The sequence below is a fragment of the Zosterops lateralis genome (genome assembly GCF_965231275.1).
Source record: "Zosterops lateralis genome assembly, chromosome: 1".
Taxonomy (NCBI): domain Eukaryota; kingdom Metazoa; phylum Chordata; class Aves; order Passeriformes; family Zosteropidae; genus Zosterops; species Zosterops lateralis.
Window position 1 is genome coordinate 24,507,958 of NC_139762.1, and position 27,682 is coordinate 24,535,639.

At 36.8% G+C, this 27,682-nt stretch overlaps 1 protein-coding gene across 4 annotated transcripts in view; it reads left to right on the top strand.

The window, feature by feature from the left end:
* The window catches only part of ANKIB1 (ankyrin repeat and IBR domain containing 1), an 86,997-nt gene that overhangs the window by 16,153 nt on the left and 43,162 nt on the right, over positions 1 to 27,682 (top strand). For 3 of the 4 annotated variants that reach the window (XM_083870636.1, XM_083870639.1, XM_083870638.1), the window contains exon 2: positions 16,267 to 16,535. In XM_083870636.1, the coding sequence (XP_083726762.1) occupies positions 16,348 to 16,535 (188 nt within the window). In that variant the 5' untranslated portion in view covers positions 16,267 to 16,347. Of the gene's footprint in view, positions 1 to 4,062; positions 4,114 to 16,266; positions 16,536 to 27,682 lie in introns of all 4 variants that reach the window. The other variant, XM_083870637.1, reaches the window with a different exon arrangement.

Consider the following 27,682-nt stretch of genomic DNA (forward strand, 5'->3'; position numbering starts at 1 on the left):
AATGACAAATATCACTATTCTATCTCAATGTAAAAAATACTTTGGATGTGCTTTAGAGGTTTCCTCATTCTGGCTGAATCTAGCAAGGTAAAAGGAAATTAGCAGACACCATCCCTTCATTAAATATTGTTTGCCGAAGTACTTTGTGATGAGAGCCAGGGTCTGATTTTGTAGGTCTAATCTCAGAACTGACAATCTGTGTTAAATCTTGTGGAAAAACTGTGAAAATTCTGTTTTGAGTTAGTTTTTCAGTGCAAATACAATTTTCTTTAGAACTCTTTGTTCTAAAAAAAACCCTGTGCAACCCTCTCTGCATTTTGTTACATTTAATCTCTCTCTTAAGAACTAACTTTATGAATGATTACTGCGGGTGGGTTAACATGATGCAATTTTTAAAAGACTCCACGACAGGCTTGTTGGACAGCAGATGCCTTAAGCAAGATGCTGTTCCTGAAATATTAGTAGAAATCACGTAATATGATGTCATAATTAGCAGACATGTCGATAAATGTGATGTCCTGAGGATCAGTCAATGTAATACCATAATGGAAAGTCTGATCTCACAAACTTACTTAAATTCTTTGAAGAACTTGGCAAAATACATTTGTTATAATCTGGTTGAGTTTTCAAGTGGTGTATCCCATGATCGTTTACTTAGAAGTTTTAAAGAATCCAAACAGCTTTGGGAAAGAGCGAGAGTCCATCGCATGCAGAAGTCGCTGGTTTAAAGATGTTTATGGATATGGATGGAAATAAAGAGACAGTTTTTACAGTGGTTGACGGTTACTGATCCCAGACAGATCAGTGCTAGGACTTTTGCTGTTGAATGTGAGGATAATTAATATAGAAAAGACAGTAATTAGTGATACTACAAAGAGTGCCCACTAAAAAAGGATTTTATCAGACACAGTGGTGGATATAAAATTCAATATAGCTAAAACTTAAAGACTCACATGATTGGGGGGAAAAAGGGGTCCTAAATATGTCTTAATTATTACAGTTTATAAACAAGATCTCAATGTTATATTAAAAACTATGAAGAAAATTAGCTTAGTCCTTAGTATCACTCCGAAAAGTAAATGAAGTGTCAAAATAGAGGCTCTGCTGCCATGATGTGAATTCGTTCATTTTACATGTCCTAAATTAAAAGAGTGCTGGTGACATTGGAAATAGATCAGAAAAAGCAGAAATAATCCTAAAAATAGCACAGAATCCATTTCTTCAGAATTAGGTCTAATCAATCTGTAAAAGAGCAAAAGATTAGTATGACATAAGGGTGATCACCTGTAGAAGGTGACGTGATAGAAATCTCTAAAATCGCAAGTGGAATGCAGAGAGCAAATATGAAAACTTTCTTTGCCATCTGCCTCTCAGTTCTTTTAGACAGTTAAAAGGAAATTTAACAAATTGCTAGTTGAAACCAGATATTTCTTCACAATGAATAATTAAACTGTGAGATTTCAGGATGCTCTATCTGTTAAAATTTTCCATAGATTTGGGGAGATTTTGAACAAAATAGTGGAAGAAAAATGCAGTACAGGTTATTAATATAAATCTAGCATATCTACCTCAAAAATTCATCAAGTGGCAAATTGCTTGAGACTGGGAGAGTGTTATATAGAAGTATCCATCTGTTCTTGCCCAGTTTTTGTACTTTTCATTGGTACACTCTGCTGTTAACTCTGGACAAGGAATGAGATGAGTAGACAAGTATACCTCATCCAGTATAACCATTATTATGTTTACAATACTTGAAAACAAAATGAGAGATGAACATGCATATGTTGGTAACAACGAGATTTTAAAAGAACTAAAGTTGTGTATTGTCTGATTGATTTTTCATTTGTGAAGTCTAAAACAAATAGAAATTTGGCTGCAAACCAGATATGAAGCTGTTTCATGAAAGCTTACAATAAGTTGTATTAATTATTAAAATGTTGACATATAAATAGTAGAAGTGGTAAATGAGATAATTATATTATCTAGTTATCATTAATAATGTTTGAATATATATATATATATAATGAAAATAATTTTCAGCTTGCCTTAGCTAAAATCTTGAAACGGAATTGCTGTTAGGGATTACATTCTTTCAAAGTAGAAATAAACTAGTTTTTTCCCCATTTAGAGTCTTAGATATTTATTCCTAAGCAAAATTCAGATTTATTTTTGAAGATTAGCACTTTTTTTTTACAAGTCAGTCTGAAATAACTTCCAAAACAGCAGAGGATTCTTACCAGTCTTTGTCAGACCTAATTTTTAATTTATGCTACAACCCTTCCAAATCTACAGAGCTGAAAAAAACCTGTCAATTTTGCTTTTTTAGTTTTGTAGAGGCTTGTTTAATGTTTTTTGTAATTCGTCTTTTTGAAGTTGTGCGATGGAGCTATAAAAGGTTAAAGGTTTTACTGTCATAGGCTGTTGTAGAAGACAGGTAATTTTTCAGATCTTCAAACTGAAAATCAGTTGAACTCAGCATCTCAAGAACACATTAGCTCCAAGAATCTATTACAGCTTTTTAAGTATTGTACACTGTGGATAAAAAAATAGTAAGAAGACTCTTGAATAAATATAAGTGTTGACTTAAGAAGTCTGATTTCAGGACAAGATCACTAAGTTAGTGGACTAAAGAAATTTCTTCCCTCAGCAGAATATTCATTGTCTAATTAAGCTTTTTACAGTTCTTTCTGTAAGAAATGGGACTGACTGCTTTTGGGAAATATAATGGATTCTGTAAATTTCTAGGTTTGCAGTCAAAGAAAACATTTTGTAGCATGCAGAAGAAGCTAAATAAAACAGGAATGCAAGTCCTGCGGGTCTTTAACATATTTTAAACTCATTTTGGTGTTTCCACAGAATTCTTCTGGAGAGGATATCAGATTCTGCCAGAAGTTCAGCCCCATCCTAGTTCTTTCTAGTTAGTTAAATCTCAATTTTAAGTGCAGGGATGGGAACCCTTATTGCCGTCAAGGACTTTTTATTTCTCAGTACCTAAAACACTTGCTCTCTTTCTTCTCTGGAAAATCATGGACTGTTTCACAAATCTGGGCACTAGTTTTCATCTAGAATCTGCTGGTCTACATCCTTATCCTTTGCTGTATCAAGTAGCCATTTACCTAGGTCAAACATTGCTTTGACATAATAGTTTCGGGTCATAAAGTTTGGCTGAGATTGTATTTTGCCTCAGATACCTTGGAACAGCCTCCTTGTCTGCCTGCCTTTAGCTTTGAGCATAAGCACGGGACCAAAGAGATGTCTGGATCTGGTTTAATCCACTCTTATGACAATTGCTGTTGAAGTTGAAAATTGTTAAAATACTTTGAAGGAAGAATAATTTGATTATATGGGCTGATGATGTGACGTATGATGTAGTCTGTGTGCTAAACCAGTAAAACAAAACCATTCCTAGCACTCTACAACTGTATTGCAATAATATAGGATGAAAATTTACTGCAAACTGGTTAACCTTAGTACAAATGCCACTGGATTTGTTGGAGCACAGATGCTCTTTTATTGTTATGACACATTTCTGTGTGAACAGAGGGTTTTTTGTTTTCAGGCATAATAAGAAATTGAAACAGTGGATGCAATAGTGAAATGTTCCATCAGACACAAGATGTAAGAACCTGGTGACCTGGATGTTGTGGTTCAGAATATAAAAAATAGGATTTATATCAAAATTTTGCTATTTAAGAAAGACTGTAAGAGACAGATGTAAAAAGATTTCTAAAAGAATGATTTTAAAAAAATTACATCTATGATTCTATAATATTTTTTGGGCATTTGAGCTGAAGTTTACACCAGGCAGGAGTGAGCAGAAAACTCCCCAGCTGATGCTTCCAAACTTCTCAGCAATATTAGCTGTGAAAAGAACAGAGAAAAAGTAAAATTAAAAATTCTTTTATTTCTATGATAGAACATCCACTTTCTTTGCTAATGGCTTAGATTTTTAATATAAATACTAATTTTGAAGCAAATTATAACATTGTTTTTCCTTAAGCTTGGATGTCAGGAAGGGTAGTAATATTAATTGTTAGTTTATAATTCTCTTTGTTTCTATAGGAAATGTCATTGTCCTGACTGGAGGGAACATTGTATTGATAAGCTGTATAGGTACGTACTAATTCAGAAATATTCAGCAGAAAAAAAAAAATAATCAGAAGAGACTTATGCAGCCTCAGCTATTTCCTAGAAATAAAAATACATCAGAATAAGGAATGTTTGGTCAGGATAGTCACAATTCACCTACTTGTGTAGGCCCATTACTAATATGTCCTTTAGTTAAAATAAACACCTATTAGTCCTGCCTGATTTGTCTCGTATGGCAATGACCCATTGGATGAGGAAAGTTGTGTAGAGTCCTTTCTCCTTTCAACCTACTGCTAACTGTTTCCCCTTGTTTCCTGCATTTTTCTTGCTCCTGCAGTTCAGCCAGGCCTATTACTTCTGCTGCTCTTTTCCCACTGTCTTATCTGGTTGCCAGAAGGAATAGTGAGAGCATAGGTGAAATGGCATGAGTGCTGTTGTTGTCTTCTCTGTCTGGCTTCAGCATAACCCCTGGACAGGATCACAGGGAAAGTTCCACTAACCATCAGGCACCGTGTCTGTACAGTTATTTATGATCCCAGTGTCTGTACAGTTACTTCTGGTGAAAGCTTCATGGAAATACTTGAAGAACTTCTCTATTAAAATGATAAAGATTTTACTACTTGGGTTAAACAGAATATTTTTTTCAGACGCCTTCTTTAAGACTGTATAATGTTCTGTTTCATGTAATTCTGATGCCAAATGGGTCAGATTTTGCAAAGTAAGTGACTCTGGTATCTTGCATTTCCCCTTCTTCTGTTCCTTACCTTACATGGGAAAAGTCAGTACCAGGCAGTTCTACAAAGAACAGCAGTCATTTGTATTGTAATAGTGTCTGCATCAGTCCCTAGGTTTCTTGATTATATTAGTAGGAGAACTGATAAAAGAAGTAATAGAACTGCATGGCCAGCAGGTCGAAGGAGGTTATCTCCCCTCTGCCCAACTCTGCTCTTGTGAGATGCCACTTGGAGCACTGTGTCCAGCTCTGGGGTCCCCAGTACAAGAGTGGACCTGTTGGAGTGAGTCCAGAGGACTTCCACAAAAATGGTCAGAGGCCTGAAATACCTCTCCTAGGAAGAAATGCTGAAAGGGTTGGAATTGTTCAGCCCAGAGTAGAGAAGGCTCTGGGGAGACCTTGTTGCAGCATTTCCATAATTAAAGGAGGTTCTGTAAGAAAGATAGAGGCTTTTTACCAGGGCCAGTTTGGGCGAGCCATGAGGCACTGACTTTAAACAGAAAGAAGTAGTTGTGGATTGGACGTAGGGAAGAAACATCTTATGATGAGGGTGGTGAGGCACTGAAACAGGTTCTCCAAAGTTGTGGATGCTCTGTGATTGGAAGTGTTCGAGCTCAGGTTGGACAGGACTTTGGGCAGCCTGGTCTACTGAAATATGTCCCTGCCCATGACAGAAAGGTTGGACGTTTTGATCTTTAAAGATTCTTTCCAGTACAAACCCTTCTGTGATTCAAGCTCAGGTAATACTGGATTTCTTTAAAATCTTTATTCTCTTTCTGTTTTCTTTGGCTAGATACTCATCTTGAAGCCAAAAATTGTTATACAACAAGGTTGTTTCATTGTAGTTACACTGGTGTCAAGAATAATCTTCCTAAATAGGGACTGTATATGACATACTATAATTAAATTTTGTTATCCACAGCCTTTATGTAAATTGTTAAACTGTTTGTATGCAGTGGAAAAAACCAGCCAAATATCTCAGCAGAGGTGTTCTGGCAAAAGTTAAAAAATACTTCTTTGAGTTTTGTGTTTGTTTAAATTAATTTTAGATTAGATCCATTATATCTTTTTCCATTTCCTGCCAAAGTCAGAATTTTGCCAGTGGGTATATTAAACATTTTATCAGAAGTTCAGCAGTTCCAGTTCTCCTAATTTTCTGGTGTACATAAGATGCAAGTGATGATCCTTGTCACTGCAGTTACCTGAACAGCTTGTTCTTAGTTAGCAATGACTCTTGAGATTGTGGAGAGTCAGCACCATGATAAGGAGGATGCTTGGACTAAAAAGAGTTAAATAGTTCCTGAAGTTGTCTCTCAGAAATGTTGTAAAATCCTTCTTAAATACTGTGTAGAAAACATACTTTGTTAGAGGAATCCATCTCATTTTAGACACACAATGATCTCCCAGATTCTGTGTTTAGACCTTAAATGAATGTGTTGCTTTGAAGGAGTGCTGACTAGTTAAATTACCTCTTTGTTAAAAGGAAATTGATTTGTTCATTCATCTGAAAAAAAATCAAGATCTCTTTGAAAGATCAGCAGGGTCACATTGTCTTTTAGCTTTACACGGAACAAAACCAGCACGTTAAGAATGCCTCCAGGAAACAATAAAAGTATGTGCGTGATTCTTTCTGCTCCAGTAGGTTTATGAACAATGCTAGTCAACTGTCTCAGACAGTTCAATGCGCTTTCTTCACCTCCCACTTGAAAACATGGAAATAGACAGTCCTTTCATGTAATCAGAGTATATTTTACAAAATTTCATCCATAGATATTTGTGTTATTAATATACAGCACTAAGTAGAGATTTAGTCTAGTCTTCCAAGTGTAGCTTACTTGAGTGTAAGAGGGAACTCTGAAAAAATTGCATATTCCTTGAAATGGTGTGCAGTGTTCTTTTCAGTGCTTTAAGTTATTTGGGTAACAGTACAGAAATTACAGTAAGTGTTGTTTATTTTATTCAAAACATGCAACCTGTGGAACTATCAGCAGTCTACAGATAGAGCACTGGTCCTCTCAGTAGTATTGTTGTGAGCCAAGAGTCAGTGGTAGAATACTGTGATTGTTGCTTTCCTCTGACATTCTCAAATACAGCGTATTTTGTGAGATTGGATATTGAAAAATCTAGATTTGTTTCCTCGCCTTTTTACTTTATTTGAAATACATTGCTGGTTATAAAACCAGTAGATTTTATGTTGAAATGTACTGACTTAAGATATTCAGTATTTCCAAATGAGAGAGTATGCTTTTAGAAAGGAATGATGCTTATTGCAGTGCAGTCTTATTGTAAGTACCTGACCTTGTGTAGCTATCCTTACATTTGAAGATTTGTCATATAGGCCTCTTTCACATTTACAAGATCCTGTAGCAGTATGACCCTAAGAACTGATACTCTTGCACATGAAAAAGCTTCTTCAAACTGAGAAACTTCTGCTTCAGGAAGAGGCTAAGGTTTCTAAATGTGTAAGGGATTTTCAGATATTACTGTGTGGCGTCCTCATGAGCATCCCTGTGTAGCTGTCCTGTTTAGTTTCACTTTCTGTGGATGTGCCCTGGCAGACAGTAAGTTTTGTTTTCAATTCTATCAGTTTAACACCACTGAAAATGAAGTTGGCATTAAAGTTTTTGTCTGGCCAGATTCTACCAGAGGTTCTCCAGAAGGTTGGCTTTGGGCCCTCATGCAATTTCAGACTTGTTTACTTGTGCCAAGCTGAGCAAACATACTTGAAAAATACATCCTGGACTCAGTCAAGGCCAGGCATGTTGCACCCTGTAGAGATTGGTCAGTCAACTTCCTCATGAGGTTTTCTGTAATTCTTTATGTTGCCATCTCCATTCCTCCTTTCATGTTCTGGCAGTGCTCTGTACTGGTTGTCTTTACTCTCACTTTTTCTAGGCAGATCAATCTGACAGAAATACATAAATTTCTTCAGACTTTCTGCCCCATCCCATCTGTCCCTTACTCTCTGAACTGTTGCCTTGTAACTCTTGGTGGTGGTTTCTCTATAGTTTTTTGTCTATTGAATCTGATTTCAGAAAGGACATTTGTCTTAAACAACAACCCAGCTCAGTTCAGTTAATCTCACATCTAAGCAAATTGTTTGGATGTTTTTTTTGCAGAGGCTCCCATCCTTTGGGCACGTGTGTGGGGGTAGGGACAAACCAGGAGAAGCAACATGGTGGCTGAAGTGTGTTCACATGCTGCCAGCATGGGAGGTGTTGCACTGGTTAAGAACATTACCAGTCTCTGGTTTGTATTCTTTAGTTTATCACTGATGTTAAGTGTCCTGAGAGTCATCAGCTGTAGCTACCTCTTTATGCAAGTGCTGAGTGACACTTGTTCACTTCTTTGTAATGAAAAAGTGATGCTATCAGCATTAGCCTGTGACACAGAAGTCACTTTTACAAATCCTTAATAAACTGACAATGTTTTGTGTACTCTACCTAAAGTGTACTGTTACTTTAGTCAGTGGAACAGTCTATAGTGAGCTTTTTATAATAAAACACTGTGCTTGGGATTAAAATGCCAGCACTATGTCTGTCTGTAGCTTGACTTAATCTAATAAAACATTAAACATTTTTTGTGCTTCCTTGCCTTCTAATCTAGATAGAGAATGTCTTAGGGTGCTGGTGTTGGTAGACTAGGTACGAATCTTTTGGTTTTAGATTTGAGAAGTCTACATAACCTGCAGATTGAAGAGCTAGCCCTAAAAAAAGTTCTGCTGTATTTTATGTCTGGAACCTAAAAATACCATTAAGCAGAATATCTTCACCTGGAAGGTGGTTGGGCACTGGAACACACTCCCCAGGGAAGGGGTCATGGCACCAAGCCTGACAGAATTTAAGAAACTCTTAGACAACACTCTCGGGTACATGATGTGATTTTTGAGGTTATCCTGTGCAGGGCTGGGAGTTGGACTTAGATGAGCCTTGTGGGTCCCTTCCAACTCAAGATGTTCTGTGATTCTGTGATTTCTCTTATATCACTGACTAGTGTACAGCACATTACATTACTAAGATTATTAAGGCCTTGACAGACAGTTGCATTGGGAACAAGTCTAAAGTGTTACCTGAATTTCACAGAACTTTGAGAGTTTTGTTGTTATTTTTAAAAAAAATTTCTACAGACGTGAGGCCCTGGAATGAATTTTGAAGTAAATTTGCAATTACAGTTGAGACTAATGGGTATTCCAGAGCATAATTATAGAATGATGATTCCTTTGTTTCATCCTACTGAATTACTGTTCAATAAAGGAAAAAAAAAAAAAAAAAAAAAAAAAAAAAAAAAAAAAAAAAAGGATACACCACAACAGATTGCTCCTTTTAACTTGTGCTGCTGGATTTTTTCCCCCTGACTACCTGCAGGAATGCTGCCTTTGTCCAGCTATCACAAGACACCTTTGATTTGGCTGCACAGTATCTTGTCTCTCCTAACGTATGTGTACCTACTCCACAGTTGATTTACCACATTTCATTTAAATGGCAAATGCGAGTATAGTAGACAACACAATTAAAATTAATGTAGCAGTTACTTTAGCCACATCTATGCAGAGCTTTTTCTTAAACTGATTCTGGTCTATGCTGCAGCTGCCCCAGTTGCATCCCTTTTTAAATGCAACAGTGCAAAGAAAACCAAAGCCATTCTTAAAATCCTGTTTTCTCCACAAACTGCAGCTGTGAAAGATATGTGTCTGAAAGAAAATACTCCACCTGGATGAAAGTTTTTATGGCTGAGGCAGTAAGCCCAAAGTCTCAAATTACTAAATTGAGCAATAACTTTAACCTTAAACTTGTGGGTGCATATGCCAGCATAAAGAGATTGTAACCTAAGTTGCTAGACTCTCTATCCCACAAGCATATAAATGAGGAAATAATTAATTCTCTCACTAGCCTACACTATGTTTTATTCAAGTCAACTCTCAACATTATTGCCACTTTTCAACCTTGGTATTTAAAGCACGGAGAATGTTTTATTGGTGATCATTGTATGAAGAGTGAGATGGTGGCATAGCAATTTTTTTTTTTTTTCTCTGTATTTTGATGTGTAAAATGTAACAAGAGTTTGATAATGTTAAGTCCTATTCACAGAGGTTTAAAGTGACAGAGATGCTTTCATTATTTCCTGTTGATGACTTAGAACTTTTGGCACAAAACTTAGCATATTTCAGCGTGTAAAAAACCCCTAAACACCACCACTCATTTTTGTAACCAATTCTCAAGCTTTATAAGTGCTTTCCTTACTTCAGATTTTGCAGAAAAGTTCTCCCAGATACAGGTATCCAGAGAGAACAATTTGTAATGAATTAAAATTTGACAAATCTTAAATATTTACTATAAACATCTAAAAATTAGATTTAGCCTAACTTTTTCTGCTGCATCTTAATTACAGCCATCTGTGCCATCTATATATAAAATAGGTATGCACATTTGAATGCTTCATTCTTAATTTTGTCCTCCTGGTAAAGTGAGGGGGGTTTTTTATTATTATTTTGTGTAGAAGGCAGAGGGCAAGAGAGGAAGAAGAGCACTAACCAGGGCTTTTTCTGCTGCTTCTGGGAGACAGCCTGGTATTCTGAGAGTTCTTGAACATAACTTTTGACTTGCTTCATTTGTGTTAGTCTGTCCCATAAGTGAGGATTAAAGTTACCAACATCACAATGTGATACTCAGCCTAGGCATACAGGTCACAAGGCTTCCTCCTAAACCATGAAGTTGTTTGTGGTTCCCTTCTGCAAAAAAGTATGATTTATAATGTAAGACAGACTCTGAAGTAAGCATTTTAGAAACTCAGCTTTTAAAAATTAACTGTTTAACTGCAGTATCCAAAGCAAATAAAATAGCTACCTTTTGAGCTAACTGTGCTTGAATCAGAAGATGCCTTCAGAAAGCAATTTCAAAGTATTTCATACTTTCATCAAAAGCCAGGTGCTTTTGAAAAAAAAGTATTTTTTGTATTTTTTTTTCCTTTTTCTGTAACCAGTTTGTTATCATTTGTCTTTTGAAGGGTTCAGAAGCCATGTAATGTACACTAATTTTAGTTAATGTATTTTATTTTAATAACGTTAAGATTTAAGTATGAGGAACTACGTATGTAGTTTTACGTCTTTGAGCTTGGCTCACTTAATTGTTTCACAAGAATATTCTTATAGTTTACATGACAGACTGCTTAAGAAGTAGTTTTTAAGGTTTTTAAACTGCAAATTGTACTTCAACTTTTTAAGGTTAAACTCTAATTACAAAGTATTACCTTTAAAAAAAAAGTTGCACATGATTATTAGCTTTAATCCTGATCTTTGCTTATTACATAAACAGTATGTTTTTTTGGTGCAAGAAATATATAACATTTTCTTCTCATAGTTAAACCCTAAGTATTTTGTTACTGGTTTTGATAGATTTTCTAAGCATTGTGATGTAGTACATTTTGTCTCCCTTTTTCTCATTCCCCAAGGTTTAGAACAGCTCCTGTATCAACACGTGCTAGTCCTAAATTCAGTAAGAAATTCTGCTTCAGTATTAAAGCAATTAAAATGTAAATTGAGAAAGGTGTGCCATCTCATTAAAGACTTGTGTGTTCAATATGCAGTTCCTAAATGAATGTTAGATGTACGATGTTTCCAGAATACTGACCTGATCCCCCTTGTACATTATACCATTTTTCACAAATTTCTAGCAAGCACCTAGAAAGGAACTCCATCCCAAATCCCATGAAGTCATTGCTGTTCTTCTTCAGAGTCACTTCTATGAGGATGCCCATGAAAAAATCAATAGTAATTGGGCAGCTGGTGCAACTGCTCTCAGAATCACATTGCTCTACCCATGTCTTTCTTTATCTGCTCTTTTTTCATCTCGTACTCAAAGCTTCAAGCTTCTATGGGAGTGGCATCTCTTTGTTAAATTTTTATAGAGCTGTGATACCAAAGTGTTGCTAATAAGCCACAGGAGTTAGTGTTCATTGCCAAAGCAGAGAAGTGTGATGGCCCTGATGGAGTTTATAAGAATCTTTCCTTAAACTTTAGGGTGTTTTTGGTGGGTTTTGTTAGGCTGGAACTTCTATTTGGCAATACATTAATAAATATGCTTTCAAATTTTGAATTAGTTGGTTGATGTTTGGAATCCAGAAATAAGATGGGATATATGTTCCAAGCATTACATTTAATTTTTCTGGTGTTCTTTGGTAAAATAATATTCGTGGTTATGATAGATGTTATAAGGCTATGCTAAAGGCTATGATACAGTCTTTCTGTTAGCACAGAGCTTGAAGATTCAGTGAATAGATCTGCCTACTAAAAAAAAAAAAAATCTTGTATTTGTCCTGTAAAATTCTATTCTATTTTATTTAGATAAAGTACTTGAAAATTGTCACGTTTGTGTGGTCATTTTTTTTTCCCACTGTGATGTGGACATTAAAAAAATAGCCTAAGGATTTTAAATGCTGGGTTTATAGAAAGAGGGAAGCAAGACCAGTGACACTGACACTGCACACTACCCATGTGAGCCCAGGAGCTGCTGAAACTGCTTTAGCAACTCCTGAGTTCAGCTCGCAGAAGCTCTCCAGGTCTCTGAGGCTGACTGGCTGGTAACCTTGCAGACCACTTCCCTGCCACCTGTGTCAGAGGAAATGTATGTATTATATGCCCTTCAGCTCTAAAACCATGAAATGACAGGCAGAAGGAGCGAACTAAAGTTTCCTTTTCCTTAATGCCTGGTTCCAGCTTTGCTCATTACCTTTCTGTTCTCTGGGAATGTAACAGGTTGGAAGCTCTTCATGGGCAGATAAGTACCCTAAAGAGCATCAGACTGGGCCACTTTCAGCCATTCTCAGGTCAGAATTTTGTTGCATCAGCTGATATTTTGTCCTTTTTCTCCTTCAGCTGAGGTAGAGATTGCTTTGGTGGCAGATGCAGTGGGGCTGTTTGCTGGAAGATGAACTGACTACTGCAAATGGGCAGATCTCGAATATTTTACAGAAGGGCACTCATCAGCTACAGCAGCTTGAGAGAGGCAGCAGCTGTCACATCTTTGTTTCTTCTGGACTTCGAGACATGCTGGGAGCCAACTGTTAGAGCCAGAGTACAGAGACAGCTTCTCCCTTGTCTTTCTGTGTTTTTGCTGATCTGTTTAATTGCAATTCAGAAAACAAAAAACAAAAAAAAAAAAAAACAAAAAAAAAAAAAAAAAAAAAAAAAAAAAAAAAAAAAAAAAAAAACCAACACCACCTGTGTGGCCCACCAAATTTCCAAAGCATAAAAGGCTAATGCCTGTTGTAGTGTTATGGATGAAAGACCTTGTGGATACTATATGAGGGTGACAGACATTAATATAGTTTATAATATTGTGTGTTTAAAGTAGAGGATTGTTTTCTGTTTAATTTTGACCCTGTCACTTCACTCCTTGCATTCTTCCAGAGATCGGTTTCTTGCCATCACATCAAATAGAAGCTGTTTGCAATCACCTGAAGGGCCTTCATTGACTATCCCCATTCTATCATATTTAATTTTATTTTGGTAATGTGATGGCTATATTTACATTAGCCTTTGCTAAATTTTCAATACCTCTGCATTCATTCTTGGTTCTGTGTTGGAGTTCACTTGTGTGTTTTCACAGCCATGTCATAGCTCTATCTCATAATCCTTTATAAAATTCTCCCTTTCCTTTCACTGAGATTCATTTCCTTCGGAGTGTGGTCCTTTTACACAGGTATTTTACTCTTTTTATTTCATTCACCTTTCTGTATCATGTCTGTGTCCTATTTAGCCCTTTATTGGACACATAGACTGTAAGATTTTTTAAAGAAAGCAGATGTCACTGCTTTCTTCAGTGATTTAGATGGTGCAGTCTGCATATTTCTAAAATATCCAAATGATATGATAATGTACATAATAGTTAGAGCAGCATGCTTACATCTTTTATATTAGTAGTTGCTGATGACTGTACAGCATTCTAATATAGCCATAATGCATCAAAAGTAAATAAATTTTATTTGGTGTACAAAAGAAATAATGATTTTTCTCTTTTCTGTACAAAAATAACAAGCTTTTCAGCTCACCCCACAGAGACCCTCACTTCTCCCATGCATTTCCATACCCCTCCCTAAATCCATTCAAATCTCATCTTCAATACCTCAACAGAAGCACCCTGTCCCAGATTTCTCTCACTTGCCTGAGGGGCACCATCTTATCTCCTTCCACTCTAAGTGTTCTCATTCATCGCTACCCAAGTTTAATGTTCCAGTTTGGGCAAGAAGCAGCATGTTCTGCAGCTGATGCAAGTTATCTGTGTGATACTTTCCAGAACTAAATGCATGGAAATTGGTGCTGTTATGTTCTGATTTCAAATTATTTGTGCTCTTCTTAGTGTTATAGGCATTAGTGGGATCTTCATTATTGATTTCCATGACGATTCTGATCTCTTTTAGGCATTTGTTCTCATCCAATTTAGTTTATAGTCTTGAGAGCTACTGCTCGTAGATAAGGATTGACAGATAGTATAATACTACAAATGAATCTTGTTAAACTTAAGTGAAAATCATTCTTTCGAGTTATTTTTGAGATCCTGTCTGCTGAATGTAATATGAACTACTGGTTGACTGAGAAGAGTGTAGAAGTTTTCTTCGTACGCTAAAGAGTTTGTAGACTAAAGTATGGAACTACCCAGTATTTAGAGCAATGCAACTAATTTTGTATCTGAAAATAGATTAATTTATGGCACTGAGAGCTTTGACAGTAATGTGAACACGCAGTGAGTTTCTTGAAGAATATAAATATTATATCTGCATAGTATCTGCATGTTTATATTTTAAAATATATGGATGTCAGAAAGATACAAAGTGCTGTAGAGTCTGTAGTGTGATTGAATAGTCTAGGTTTTGATTTGTGTATATAACTAAAAATATGAAGGATGTCCATTTGCTTTTGGATGAGTGCCTGCTTGGTTCATCTTTAGGTAATTCTGGTCTCAGACAACATATTTAGTATGTGGAGGCAGCTGATACAGCAGTGTTGTTGTTACCTCACAACAGCTCAAAATAAGGGCTATCTTACCACAGTTTTGTAGGAAAAAGGATTAAAATGAAGGCCACCAAGGCCACCTCCCTCCTTCTTGAATAGACCTGACCACACTGATGAGATTAGCTGGTGAGACAACTGGTGACAATAGCTCTGGGGAAACAGAAGTGTATCACTGCAGCTGTTCACCAGGTTTCCTCAACTACTTGTAATGTGAATTTTATCCACATCCTGATTCCTTTGGATTCTCTGCAGCTCTAGACCCCTTGGATCCCTCTGTTTCATCCATCTACGAGGCTGGAGGGGCATCAGTAACTGTGTTGGAAAGCCAGTGTAGAAATAGTAGGTTTGAAATAGTCCCAACAAGTTGAATATAAGGTACTGGGCAGCTCCTGCCCTGTCTGATTTTATGTGCACAACATAGTCTCAATCCCCTAACCTGCTGTGCCTGGCATATTTGGATTCCTGTGTGTGCTTTGTGGGATGAAAGGTCTGGCATGGAGCAGTGTGGATGGGATGACTCATGCACAAAAGAGACCCCCTAGAAGGTTCACTGTGCTACCAGCCACAGCCAGTGCTGACTCCTCTGCCTGTCCCCTGACATAAATCAACATGTGCTCTTTTCATCTGCACATCTGGATAAGCTCCTGCTGTCCCATGTCATGAGCAGAGAAGCTCTCTCTGCCCTTTTAGCAGCTCAGTCTGCTGGTTGCCTCCATGAGGTCAAGGTGAGAGTCTGGGGAGCACAGCAGCTGGAAAATACTGTAAGGTGCAGTTGGTTTGTGCCAGTACAAATGCCAGGCCTTGTATGGACATACTCGTTGTAGATCTAAGTGTAATGGGGGTTAGGTGTTTAAGAGAGTCTGCTTAGCAGACCTGTTAAGATGAGGCCATGGTAATTTCTGTGTTCATCAGCATTCATCTTACTGGCACAGAAGGGTGCTGTGTACATCCACCTACACAAGCTCAGGTGCTTCAAGCATAATGTAATATAATTTTCTTTAATTAAAAGTTAAACTGATGTCTGCTTTATTGCATGTTTTTGAAGAATTTTTCTTCCTTGTGTAAAAATTTTGCTGTAGATCTATTCTGATTTTGAAGTAATGTCTAATTTTTATTTATTTATTATTAATGGAAATTCAGTGTGCATGCTAGTCTTCTAATACAGGTTGATACTAGCCATTTCTTTTGCATATGTTTAAAGAATATAGGTAGTGAAGATATTTGCAGAGGGAGGTCAGTCCACACTTTATCAGGGAAATGATCTGTGAAGTATTGTGAATTTGTGTGCATTTACCTGGGAAGATTCATGAGGAGAGTTTATGTACTATGTATTTCTTCTTCACCTACCTATTTACAGTGCTGTAGCTCTGCATTTTTTTCTTTTCATCTAGGAAAAAGTATTTTACAGAATAACAGGAATATTGTTTGTCTTTTTTAGGCTGTGAAGCATGTTACAGAACCATACAACAAGTGGATGAAGGGGAAAGGAAGAAGTGCCATTGATAGCTAGGATAGCAACATGGGAAATACAACCACCAAATTCCGCAAAGCTCTTATAAATGGAGATGAAAACTTGGCCTGCCAAATCTATGAGAGCAACCCTCAACTAAAAGAAACTCTTGACCCAAATACTTCTTATGGAGAAACGTACCAGCACAATACTCCGCTCCATTATGCTGCTAGGCATGGAATGAATCGTATCCTGGGGTAAGCAGCCTTTGAAATTTGGCTTGGGTGTGAAAAACTGACATAGCAAATGCAAGAGAGTCAGCAGGTTATAAAACCTGATGTGCATGTGCATAGGTGTACACATATATGTGCTTGTGTGTGTTGCGCAGACAGAATTTGCAACAAGTTCAAGCAGTAATAGAAAACATCCAAATTAGTCTGTAATCACAGGTTGATATAACAGTCTTTAATTTTATTTCAATATCTGTTCCTTTCTTGTAACATTAGTCTGGGACAGTTTTAGCTTGCTTCCTCAAAACTCCAATACTATGGTTCTTTGAAAATCATGACTGTTCCACCATTCTTGATGTGTTTTCCTGTCTTCAAGTAATCTGTTTGCAAAGCTGTGTGGATACCACACTGATTGTAGCTACTTCTAGATGGTACAATATATATTTATTGTTGTGTTATTCAGGCAGCTTTTATCTTTTGTGTTGGATAATAACAGTGAACATCTTGAAAAATAAGTAAGTTTATTATTGCTGCAGTCAACATGTACAGCAATCCCTAATATTAGCTATTTTTATTCTTTCATATTTTTGTCAGTGCTCTAAGATCAATTAAAGATTAACATCTTACCCATGTCCAGACATTGCAGACACAAACCATTCTCAGTCTGGTATTTTGTGAAGGTAGTACTGGGCAGACATTGCTAAACCTCTTCCTCAGTAAGCACTATTAGAGAGAATTTCATAAATATCCTCTTTTTATGATTAGGAAACAGAACAGAAATAAATAATAAACTGTGTCATTGGTAATATTCTTTTCATCTTTGTGTTTATGTCTAAATGGGCCTGTAATATTCGTAAGATTTGTTTTGTACCTTGTATGCTGTAATTTTACTAGCTTTCTGGCCTCTCACCATAAATTTTTCCTCAGTGTTTTAGATTCATCTAACCATTTTTTTACTTTATAATTCCTTGTTTACTTCAATTTTGGCTAAATACTTTTCTTCTCTATGTATTCTGTATTTTTATTTTTAATTTGATGTTTTCATTTCATCACTGACACTTTTTATTTTTTCCCTGATTCCTTATTCTTGAATTATAAAAAATAGTTAACTAAAATGAATTTTAAATAGCGTCCAGTTTTTACTTACACTTTCCATGTGATTTTTTTCCTCTGAGATTTTCAGGGTATTTCTCTCAAGAAAATACCTTTTAAGAAATTACAGCCTCATTGAGACAACAAGGACAGATGAAATCGCGCATATGAAAAGAAATAGTCAAAATTACTGACTTCTTAGCAGTGCATTAGTTAACTCATATTGCATCATTATGATGGGATCTCAAATAACCGCTTTGTATTTTTTAAAAAAATTCTTTTAGAAATGCTGTTTTGCTACTAGCTACATAGGACCTTCAACATCTAAGTCTCACAAGGCAACTTTTTTTTTTTTAAACACATTGCAAACTAATGATCAAAATAATCATTCCTTTGCCTTGTTTGAGTCAAGGGTTAGTAATACATTTTTTGTCCCTAAACATAGGGTAGATGCCTTTATCTGCTGGAATCTGATTCTGAAAACCCAGACTGTTAAAATTGAAGCACTTGTGAGGAGTAATTTACTGAAGTTTTTTTTTACTATTAACTTTTCTGATGTCTTTCTAATGGCTTCTCTCTAAGATGTGCTGCACATACATTTAGCCTTTTTTTCTAAACAAAGTAGTAAAAGTGAATAAATATAGGCCTTACAGTGTGTCTATTTGCTAAGTTGATAGCAGAAAGGACACAAGTGCTTTGGAGTTAAGCCGCTTCTTTTTGATGCAGAAAATCCTCGATATAGCAGGAGTTAAATGAGCTGATTATTAAAAGGAATGCTTTGATTTACTGATAAAGTTCAGTACCTAAAAATAAATTAATTTCATTCTCTTTGTATTTTGAGAGAAATTTACAATTATGAGATGTCCATAGTAGTATAATATTTTATGTTTATCTCTTCATAAAACATTTTAAATATTGGGGAATCTGTAGCAACACTAACTACAAGCTCTAGTGTTTACTTATATGCATACTGTATAATTCAGTTTTTCTTTATAAGCTGAGATTTGTATTATTGTAGGTGGATATGGACTGACTTGTGTTTACAGTTTACTGTGTGAGATTTCCTCAAAATAGAGGAGTGTGGTGCAGTTGATACATCTTTTCCATTACAGAATGCACTGAGAGAGATATTCTGGGCTGTTTAGAAATATCCTATCTAGCAGTGCTGAGGCAAAGAGACAAATTCCCTGTTTGCACATGTACGGGTGCTGTGACTGGCCAAAGGCACGGTGAAAGCACAGGCGTCAAGTTTGCAGTGAAAGGGAGTTGGGGACATCCCAGCAATGATCTCAGAAGGAAATAATAAACTGGAGAAGAGGTGAAAAGGTCACAAAGCAAAACTCCCAACCTGGGCAAACTTAGTTTAATCCAGCATGAAGTCTACTGGCAGAAACTTAAGCCAACAAAAATTTCTCAATGATTTCGAGCTGCACAGTAATTATGCAGCAAGTATCTGAGTCATCTGGCTGCTGCACTTTTCATCCAACATTTACAGCCCAGAAACAGGATCAAGCTGTAAAAATTGGAAAATTTGCTGTTAATTTCTTTTCACTAGATTCAGCAAGAATTTGTTAAAATGCTAGGATTGTTTCTTGATCATTTTAATGAGTATCATAGGGAACTTTAGTATACTAGGAATGTTGAAATAAAAAACAGAACATTGTCGACATTCCATTAATGTATAACTTGGTCTGCAGCCCTGAATAATGTTTACCTGACATACCAGTTTGTTTTAACATAGCATTTAATGTTTAAAAACCAAAAATTGCTGACCACAACTAATTAGCTCAAACAAGAATTTTCGAAGATTTGATCTCAGGCCAGCAAGCTCATCAGGAGAGAGGAGCCTCTGCTCCAAGGCTGTCACAGGATAACCCTCAGCCCCCAGCTATGACACCTGTCAGGAGGAGTTGACAGAAGGGTGCTGTACTGATTTCATGGGGCAAGGTACCAGTGGGCTGTTGAGGTTGGCATCTGTGAGAAGAGATCAGTGGGCACCACACCAGGCACAACTAGCTTCTGCCAGCTCCAAAACAGCCCCAACACTGGCCACAGCTGAGACTGTTGGTGATGCTGGTTGGTACCTCTGTGATTATGTACCTAGGAAAAGATGAAAAATGCAGCACTCTAAGAGGAGTTTAAAAAGTGTGTGAGGGAAACAGCCCTGCAGAGACACCAGGCCAGAGAAGGAGGGGGAAAAGGTGTTCGAGGCACTGGAACAGAGATTCCCCTGCAGCCCGTGGTGCAGACGGTGGTGAGGCAGGATGTCTTCCCACAGCCCCTGGACATCCACCTGGAGCAGAGATCCACCCACAGCCCCTGCAGGATCCCACACTGGAACAGGTGGATGTGCCCTGAAGGAGCCTGCAGCCCATGGAGAGCCCAAACCAGATCAGGTTCCTGTCAGGAGCTGCACAGCCTGTGGAGAGAAGCCCACACAGAAGCAGGATTTCTAGCAGGACCTTGACCCTCTGGGAGACCCATGCTGCAGCTGTGTGTTTCTGAAGGACTGTACCCTGTGGAAGAACCCACACTGGAGCAGTTCATGAAGCACCCCACATAAGGATTTTGAGAGCTGCATACAACATCCACACTGGTCTCATTCTACTACAAATATTTATCAGGTTTCTGTATGAATTAAAATATTGACAGAAGATTCATATTCAAGAAGATAGTTTAAATCTCACTCCCTAAATAGATGTAAAAATATTACAGACAAAGCACACTGGAAACATGTTTTCATTAAAAAACACAGTCTTTAGATGATCAAGCATATCCAATGCCCTCAGGCTTTTTTTTTTTTTTTTTTTTTTTTTTTTTTTTTTTTTTTTCCTAAGGTATGGTTTAGACCATCTGACTGCTTATTTTAAAAGAATTGCTATCAATGTGGAAAGTTACTCACTAGAGTCTGGCTGGCTGTTGGTGAACCACTCCTGAGCTATGACAAGAGAACAGACTTTCCAGAGGCTGGTTGAGATGGAGTGACTGGAAATCACGAGGACTTGCTTGACGTTGAAAGGAAAAAAAAAGCCTCTTAGATAAACTGTCATTTTGCAATATATGTGGTGCGACTTTCAGTTTTGCAGCTTTGCTGGGAAGCTTTTTGGATCAGTGACAGATTTTCCTCATTGTGTGTTTCATACTGCTATATCTGAGCACTTTGTGAGTATTCAAGCCAAAAGTGGATTGTTGTAGCAGTTGCTGCTGGTCCTGGCCTGAAGAGGGAGGAGGAGAAGATGACAGAAACATGGAACTGTGGGGAGACAGGACAGGTTTATGAAGCTCATTTTTTCCTAGAACAAGAAAAACAAGACTTTCTTGTTACAGAGATTCTGGAAGTTGAGGTGATTGCTGAAACAAAAGAAAAAGAAGAAAAAACCCACTTCTTTTAACATTCTTGATGTCTGCCATTCAGTAATAGGGGTAAAACAGCTCTGGCAATGAAGGCATAGCTAAGCCACTCAGAGAGAAACATTGGTAAATATGCCTGGGACTTGTTCATAGGAAATATCTCTTGTTTCACTGCTATAATTTGGTAAATATATTCCACTTCAGAAGAACACCAACAAAGAACATCAAAATGGTGGTGGTTTCCTCTAGGCTGAACTAAATATGCATCTCTTGGAATTTCAGCCACAGTCCCCTTCTCCTCTGGCTGTGTAAGAGGTTTCAATAAGGACTGGTCCAAGCAATTGTAACGCAATTAAAAAAAGTTTCTGATATTACCAGTATGTTATGGAGAGTGAATTTGCCAGAAAACTTGTTGACCCCAGAGGGAATGTTGCATTCGTCACAGCACATTCAGGAATGTCTCTTCCCATGCCAGGTTTTGTTGGCTTTTCGTCCATTTGCAGTCATGTTAAAAATTAGTTTTGGATGATTTTGAGGGACATGTGTGTGGACTGTTTTTCAGAACAAGATTTCTCTGAAGTTTAAAGGATATTACAGGACTTTTTGCTGCAAAAATATATGTTAAGGAAAAGTATTGACAAAACCCCTGCTCTTTGCAGGTCATCTGGCTTTAGAGAAGTGCTGTAGTTGCTTGTTTTCTAATAGGGTTGAAGCTGCTCTGAATTTTTGATAATTTTTTTAATGGAGATGGAAATCAAAAAGAGGCTACTTCACTGTTTTGACAGACAGAAATTCCGTAAATATTTTAACTTTGAGATCCAAATAGACCTAAATTATTCATTTGAATAATTTATTAGAATGTCATTGTCTAGATCATTCACTTCGAGCAACAGAAAAGCAAACTTGTTTTTAACTATCAACAATTATATAGATAACTATTTCAAATATACTTCTATTTAAATTAATTTTATTCAGAGAAGTAAATATGTCTCCACTGGTATTATTCCTACTAGGTCTCCTTTATAGTCAATATGGACATAGATAATAAATCTAGTCAGAATAATTAGTGAAGGCAACAGCACAATTCATGTATTGTGAAGGTGACGATAAAATATTATAAATTAAGTATATGTCAGAAGTGCCTGTTTCTTCCCATTGATTTCAAGGGAATTTAAGAGAATTGGATCAGCTGTAGTTGTCTGCACTGTAGGTCACCAGAGCTGAGAAGATGAATCTAATCCTTATATTAAATTATATGAAATATGTAAAATTGAAAGCACCTGCTAAGTTGTAAATTGAACATTTTGACGGTTTTACAATATGAGACATGAATGTACTTGGGGGAGATAACTGCTTGTGGTATAGTGTTTTCCTTTTGTGATGTGTGGTGAATGATCTGTGCAGTGTTTGAACCTGTCCAAGTGGGAGCACTGGTGTTTATGCAATTGCTTTGTTGTCATTGCACTCAGCTGCTGAATTGGTTCTGTGAGGTCCTTCTTAGATTAGTTATTTGGTGTGGTTAAATCTTGGTCACCTTTCAAATTCCTTGGAATTTGAAATACTGAAGGGAGCTCTTGATTAGATGACGGAGAATAATAAATGAAGAATATGATCTCACAGGGCTTTGTGGATATGTTTATAAAGAAACAAGAGGGCCAAGTGAACTGAAGTGCCCCTCATTTCAGTAGCAGAGCATCTGACTGGGTGGTAGAAAATAGTAATTTATAAGGTCATTTTCAGCATAGTCAGTCTAAAAAGCAGTCAAGATGATGGAGAAACAGTAAAAATAGGAAGCCTTTAAAAGTGATCAAATTTTACTGTGACCAAATCCTGAAGAAAACTGCCAAAGGCAGAAAAAAACAGAGGAGACACTTAGGCGAGCAGCTACAGATGTCATGTAGCAGCAATACATTTACTATGTTCCTCAAAGGCTGCCACCCAGTTGGGCACTGTTTTCTAAAGTACAATAAGGCAGTCTGATGTCTCAGACCTGACATCCTTGGTTTTCTTTCCCTAAAGCTCAAAATCTCACCTAAAAGCAGTTCTCACTGAACAGATGGGTGTGGCCTCCCAAGGTATCTGCCCTGGTGTTCCTCATGACTTCCTCACAAAATGCAAAACAGGAGGTAGACTTTATCCTAATCATAGTCTGACCTACAAGCAAAGATCAAAAGCCAGTCAGCTGCTGTGTTTTCAGGTCTTAAAGCTGACTTTTTTTCTATCTGACCTCTGATTATTTTAACCTTAGTTGGTTAAAGATACATGATGCTTATGAGTTCGTTGCTCACAGCACAGCCTGCTTCTTCTAACCACTGGGGTTTTTTGCACCCAGAGGAAATTGTTCTAATTTTCCTTTCCTTGGTGGAAATCACACATTGCAGAGTAAGACTGCTTTGTTACTGGTTGGTGAAATGAGATCTATTGATGCAGTACACTATTAAAGGTTTCTTTTCTGTGTTGTCTCTTCTCCTTAGTAGAGCTGTCATGAACATTTTACCACAGGCAAAGTAAAATTTTATTTGGGTTATAGAGGAGTACAGCTTTGGTCCTTGCCAACCAGAATGACCATATCTTTATTTCAACTAATTTTGTTGCCAGGTAGAGTTTGTGACTCCATGGAGTTGATTGGTAAATACTGAATCATTGTGTCAAATGCTTCACTTCACCCTGGGGTTAGAGGCACATTGGCTTCCTCACCAGAGAGATCTGTTGGTTCAAATTTTTCAGAAATAACTCACTAATTTTTATATAAAAATGCAAAATACAAGCAAAATATTAAGTGACATTCTATATAGACCCAGTTTTCCTTTTGGCCAAGGTACAGAATCATGGATGATTTGGGTTTTTTTAATTCACACTTTTTTTGTTTCCAGTTTAATGTAATAAAGTTACATCATGGGGATGTGTAAGGTAAATTAAAATTAATGTTATTAAAGATAAAGTGGCATACAAATTGAAAACATTTTTATGGAGGGATAGATAAAGATGAGACAATTTCTGTAATACATTTATGGTTTTTAAGAAATAGAAATGATGTAAAGCTTGATAATATTTATTGTGTAATTTCTTCATTATTGCTATATAACTGATATCAACACTAGATATCATACACTGCCAGGTCATTTACAAACTGATACAAAGATAGGTGTCCCATGCAGAAATACAAATCTGTGTGTTTAAAAGGTGACAATGAACACACTTGTTGGTAGTTTCATGTTTATTATTTCCTCTTACATTTGTTTGAGACTAATCCAAAAATAATAGTCAACAATTATGTGAGAAGAGAAATCAGTGTGGATGGTCTCATAAAAAATCCATGTTCTAAGGAAGGACTTGGAGACAAAGCTGGAAGGATGCCATCTGTGTTTGAGAATTGGTTCTAGCCATCAAGAGATGTGTATAAGAAAGGGCTAGAAACAGAGATGCAAATCACACGGGTTTTGCTTTACAGAGAACTGTCACAAAAGCTGCTGGTAAGTAGCCAGCTTCAGTGGAAGCCACTACTGATCTGGCATTCAGCTTTATTTCTTTTGAAATCCCACTCAGAATATTGAAATAAAAGCCAGAAGAGGCATGGGATCTTGGAAACAGTATTCCTGACTGTCCAAGGGAATGCCAAACTTAAGTAACTTGTAAATAAAACCAATAGTGTTCTGGTTACAAGAAACTTACAGATATAATTGATATATTTTTGCTTTAGGAATTATTTAATCTCTGTTTTGCTGTTCCTCCTAACAGTCATAGGAACCATAAATAAAGCATAATTTTTCTTTGGCCTGTGGTATAACAAATGTAAAGATTAATGTAAGAAATGCTTAAGAATCTTAGTGAAACAGAGAAGAAACTTTTAAATACTAATAGATAACTTTCTAGCACTGTATAATGAATAAAAATACCAATAATTATATTTATTAGATGTGGCTTTCAACATCAGGTAAAAAACAATACTCTTCACAAAATTATTTAAAACGGTAATGACTAAAAAGATTTCTTAAAGTGGTTACTAGTACACTGTAGTTGTTTTCTTATAGTATATTTGAGAGGAAAGTACTTTTAGTGAAAAGTACTTTTCATAGTTATTCAAGAGTTGAATGTGTCAGTATTGGCCTACTGTGTTGAAAGCTGAATGATTCAGTAATTGTATGAATTAATTCATTGCAAATGAGTTTTAAATTACTGGGTAACACGACTTGGCTCTTCTATATGTTGTTGTAACTCATGGCTTTCCTCTTCTTCTCTTAATGCTCTTAAAATTCTTCTGTTAATACTCATACTTCTCTTAAAGCTGTGAGCTTTAGGTTCATACCTGCACTAGAGTTTGCAGTGTAACTTTCTTTAGCAAGCTGTACTTACAAGCCAAGAGTAGATGGGATGTTGTGAAAGGGAATCCTGTGTAGTTTGTCCTGTTGCTGCAGCTCATCTTTTTCTAGTGCCTTCCTTGTCTTGTTTAAAGCAACAGTGCAACTTTTTGTGTACTTTACACAGTATATGTAAGTGCTTTGCTCTCAAAATTTGTTACTTTCACTGTCTTTGAACATATTCAGATATGTTTTAGCCTCCAGCTGTCAGAATTAGTTTTATCATTTCATTTTACACCAGTTTTTAAATCTTGCTTTATTTTTCCACACATGGGTGCATTTTTGTATGTTTTTTTAATGCATATAAATAGAGCATAGAATCACAGAATGGTTTGGGTCGGAAGAGACCTTAAAGATCCTCTCGTTCCAGCAATGTGTATCTATATATAGCTAAAATATAGATAGCATTTGTTTAGAGAGAGAAAGAAACTGTAAATATGGTGGTTTTCATGCCCCAAACATTAAAGATTTTATCAAAACCTGAAAAACTAGTTCTGTTGTTAGTTTCCCAAAGTGAGGACATGTCCCAGTTGTTCCTTATTCAAGTTCCCAGCCTTGTGATCTTGAGTTTCTTGCTGCTTTTTTGCAAATACAGATAGTAGTAGGTGTGAATGTTACAGCCCTTTCCTTTTTGTCACTTTTTCAACACTTTTATGATGCCTTTGTCACCTCAATTTTGGATTCTGCAAAGTGCTACAGATTGAAGCAAAATCTGGAAACTGCAACTAGAGTAAAGTCTGTCTGCCTTGTGGTTAAGTGATATTTCCCATAGGCAATGCATATTTTCACTCTATCAGTACATTTCCAGGCAAAATTTAGCTTCTTATACCCCTGAAATTATGAGCCAAATTGCAGGGATCTACAGCAGTGCTCTGTGAAAGTCTTATGCACCAAATATCACTGTTAAAAATGGAGCCTTGTTGAGTAATGAATTTGTGGATGTAAAATGTATTAATTTGGCCATTTTTGGATGGTAGTCATCTCTGAACTTTTAAGTCATGGGTTTGGCTGGGCTTTTCAGGTTTGGCTTGACTTCCCCTTATGCTGAAGAGCTGATCATATCCAAGGGTCTCTATAGAATTTATCTTCTTGTCCCTATCTTCTTATCTCTCTCCTTCCCATTTCTTTCTTTTTGTCTCTGACTTTCCCACCTTCCTTCTCCTACTTCCTTTCGGTCTCTAGATTCATACTATGTAAAGCTAATTCAAACAAGAAGATTCAGTTTGGGTAGTGTTTGATACTGGTTAGTCTTACCATTTCATGTAATTGGCTCTGAAGAATTTTGGCTGTGTAGCTAAATCCCTTCCCTCTGAAAACAAACAAAAAACCTCAAGCAAACAAAATATGCTGTGACTTTTTTTTTACAAGATCTTTAATCTCAAGTTTGGCATATTCATATTTCCTTACAAATGCATCTATCATGTCAGCTATTGTGGAATGAAAGAGAGATTTCTCTAAGGAACATTTTTTGTTGCCAAAATGGGGCACCATAGAGGAGACTGTTCCGTGTTTTCCTCTGAATACTTAGTTGCCACATATTTAAAAGATTGGTGTTTTAGTAATAAGCTTTATTTTCAATTCAAATCACTCAGAGATTTTCAGGACGAAGAAAGGACAGAAATCCAACTGACCAAACAGCTATCAAGACATTCTTCCATTGCAGGACCAGATCATCTGTGCCTAGTTTCTTGTACTGAAATACTTGTCCAGACTATTTTCAATAATATCTGAAAGGGAAATTCCTGTCTACCCTGTACAACCTCTTCCTTTATTAATAAAATAGTTTCAGGATTATTCTTTGTCCTGAACAAAGCAGGAGTGAACTCTGAGAGAGAGAAAGGTGGTATGTATTCAAGGACAACAGAAAGAGGAGATGGCATTTAGACTTGTAACTATAGTATAAGGCAGTAACTGAGGTAAATAACTTTTTTTTGTCATATTGATTAAGTTTGTCAAGTTCTTCTCAAAACTCTTCACCACGAGCAATATTGTCTGATTTTGTGGGTAGGCAGCACCTGCTTTCAGGTGGCTGAGCTGCCTGAAAGTGATTGAAACTGTTTTTCATTAGTCTTAGGGGTGTGGTCAGGGAGGGTGGAACCAGGTTCCCCTGCACTAACTTAATGGAGTTCCAGAATAACTGGTTTTTTCATATTTGCAAAGTGTTTGGAGTGAGGGAACAGCCTGGAGAGGAGGCATACAGTGACTTGTGTGGGCTTTATGTGTGTTTATGGGAACAGTGCAGGCATTTTTGCAGTGACTTCTTGAATGCGTGTGCCATGCTTCAGATTTAGCCTGGTATTACCTTTCTGGGAACCTGAGGGAACAATACCTGTTCTTCCTCCCTTCGCACAAAGCTCTTTTACCATTGTTGTC